General features: G+C 38.5%; 1 protein-coding gene across 1 annotated transcript; it reads left to right on the top strand.

The window, feature by feature from the left end:
• The first annotated feature begins 703 nt into the window (after nt 1-703).
• Nucleotides 704-1,630, top strand: LOC149204221 (thaumatin-like protein). Its single transcript, XM_089393242.1, has 2 exons — nt 704-869; nt 991-1,630. Exons 1-2 carry the CDS (start codon nt 794-796, stop codon nt 1,467-1,469), a joined length of 555 nt encoding a protein of 184 aa, XP_089249368.1. The 5' UTR covers nt 704-793; the 3' UTR covers nt 1,470-1,630.
• The last annotated feature ends 310 nt before the right edge of the window (nt 1,631-1,940 follow it).

Below are 1,940 nucleotides of genomic sequence, written 5' to 3'. Positions count from 1 at the left end.
GTCAGTCATACAAAGCTCTGGATTCAATCTTGATAGTCGTTAGTCAATCCTAAGCGTAGATATTTGGAAGATTACGACGACCGATCTGTTCTAACAAGTCCAGACATATTGTGTTTCTTGGGCGATCATTAAATGAAAATTTAGGGGACACGCGCTATATTGTATTCTTGGTGAATCATTGAATGAAATCTTGATAGTGAGTCAAACACTCCAGCGGATAAGTTTTCGTGGCATATTCTAGAAGAAGAGGGCTAGTTTAAGACGGCCCGGAACATTACAACAGTACAAGGTGACGGAGTTAACAAGTTGGTAGTGATTTTTTCACATTTTAATTTTTATTTAATTGTAGATTTCAAAAATATTTTAAAATTTGATTAAAAAAATAAAATTAATTAATTTTACTTAATTATATAGAAAAACATTCATGAAATACTCAAATAAATATCAACGTCACGCTTTTTTCCTTATCCTCTCTCTTAGTAATTTTTTCCACACTCTCAGTGTGGATAAGCATTTCGTGATCGCTAGTTTAAGAAGACCCGGAACATCTGGAACAAACCCGGATGTCCAGGAGCGATTAGCGCGCCTTCTGATTCATCGCACGCCGCCCAACTGGGGGGATCAACCTTCATAAGAAGTTCGTGCAGTATACGCTACGCTAAGACCAAGATTGGGATGGCTAGCTCCGCCTATATATAGAGTGCCATTCGTGGTATACAACATCAAATAAGCTCAACCGCAATTCCTTCGTTGTTTAGTACTTGTGTTTAATTACTTGGTGGTGGACGTTGCAATGGCAGCAAGAACATTAGCAGTTTCGATTTATGTTACAGCAATACTAGCTTTGATATTTAACGTTTGTCTTCAAGGTAAGGTTACAGTAATCCCTTGACTGCATTGCATCGTATTTTATGTACGTAAATGAGTTCAGATATGATAAAGAAATATTTGATATCATAAAGAAATATTTTTTTGCTTTTGTAACTGCAGGAGCTACGGGTGCGACGTTTGTGATCCAGAACCAGTGTTCATACACGGTATGGGCCGCAGGAATTCCCGTAGGAGGCGGTCAAGCGTTGGGTCAGGGTCAATCATGGAGTGTTGACGTGCCCGCAGGAACAAGCTCAGGTAGATTTTGGGGACGTACTGGATGCTCCTTCGATGCCTCTGGTAAAGGAAGCTGCAGCACTGGTGACTGCGGTGGCGTGCTCAGCTGTACGCTCTCGGGACAGTCTCCTACAACGCTGGTTGAATATACTCTGAATGGGGGCAACAATCAAGATTTCTATGACCTCTCTGTAATTGATGGTTTCAATGTCCCTCTCTCCCTAACTCCCTCCGACGGTAGCTGCAAAGCACTGACTTGCAAAATGGACCAGTGCCCAGATGCCTACCTATATCCCACTGATGACACTAAAACCCACGCTTGCGCTTCTGGTGCTAATTACAACATTATATTCTGCCCTTGATTAGAAGTTTATCATACTGAATTCTCTGGTCGTTACATAAAATACATCGTTAGTAAACCGATTTCTATGTAGTAGCATAGCTATAATAAGAGTATTACAATCATGTTGATTGTATTTTCATATTTATAATAAGAATACCATTGCGTGCATGGTTGCAAGAAGTTCTATCCTGTAAAAGCCAATGGTATTTTACTTCTACTTTGCAAATGAGCAATGCTATTTTGGATAACTTAAGGGGTATATGCATCAATTTGGATATCTTTTAAGGGATCTTAAATGATTTAATAAATAATTAAAGATGATTTTATAAATGTTAAAGTAAATAATTATAGATAATTTTATAAATATTAAACTAAGGAAATGACTACATAAAATATTTGTCATTCAGATTTTCATGTACGAACCAGGAAGAGGGAAGTCTGTGACCACTAGTTTCAAGACGGACCGGGAACACCTAGAAGATTACGAGTT

This window comes from Pinus tabuliformis, chromosome 1_2 (assembly GCF_031772625.1).
Source record: "Pinus tabuliformis cultivar Carrire ecotype Pingquan chromosome 1_2, CPIR1, whole genome shotgun sequence".
Classification (NCBI taxonomy): Eukaryota; Viridiplantae; Streptophyta; class Pinopsida; order Pinales; family Pinaceae; genus Pinus; species Pinus tabuliformis.
Note: the sequence above shows the minus strand (reverse complement) of the source record. Positions and strands in the feature narration are given on the sequence as shown.

What these genes read in the sequence shown, in the direction of transcription:
- LOC149204221 (XM_089393242.1), top strand. Translation starts at nt 794, where the DNA reads ATGGCAGCAAGAACATTAGCAGTTTCGATTTATGTTACAGCAATACTA. An exon ending in ATTTAACGTTTGTCTTCAAG is followed by an intron (nt 870 to 990) that starts GTAAGGTTACAG and finishes TTGTAACTGCAG; the next exon opens with GAGCTACGGGTGCGACGTTT.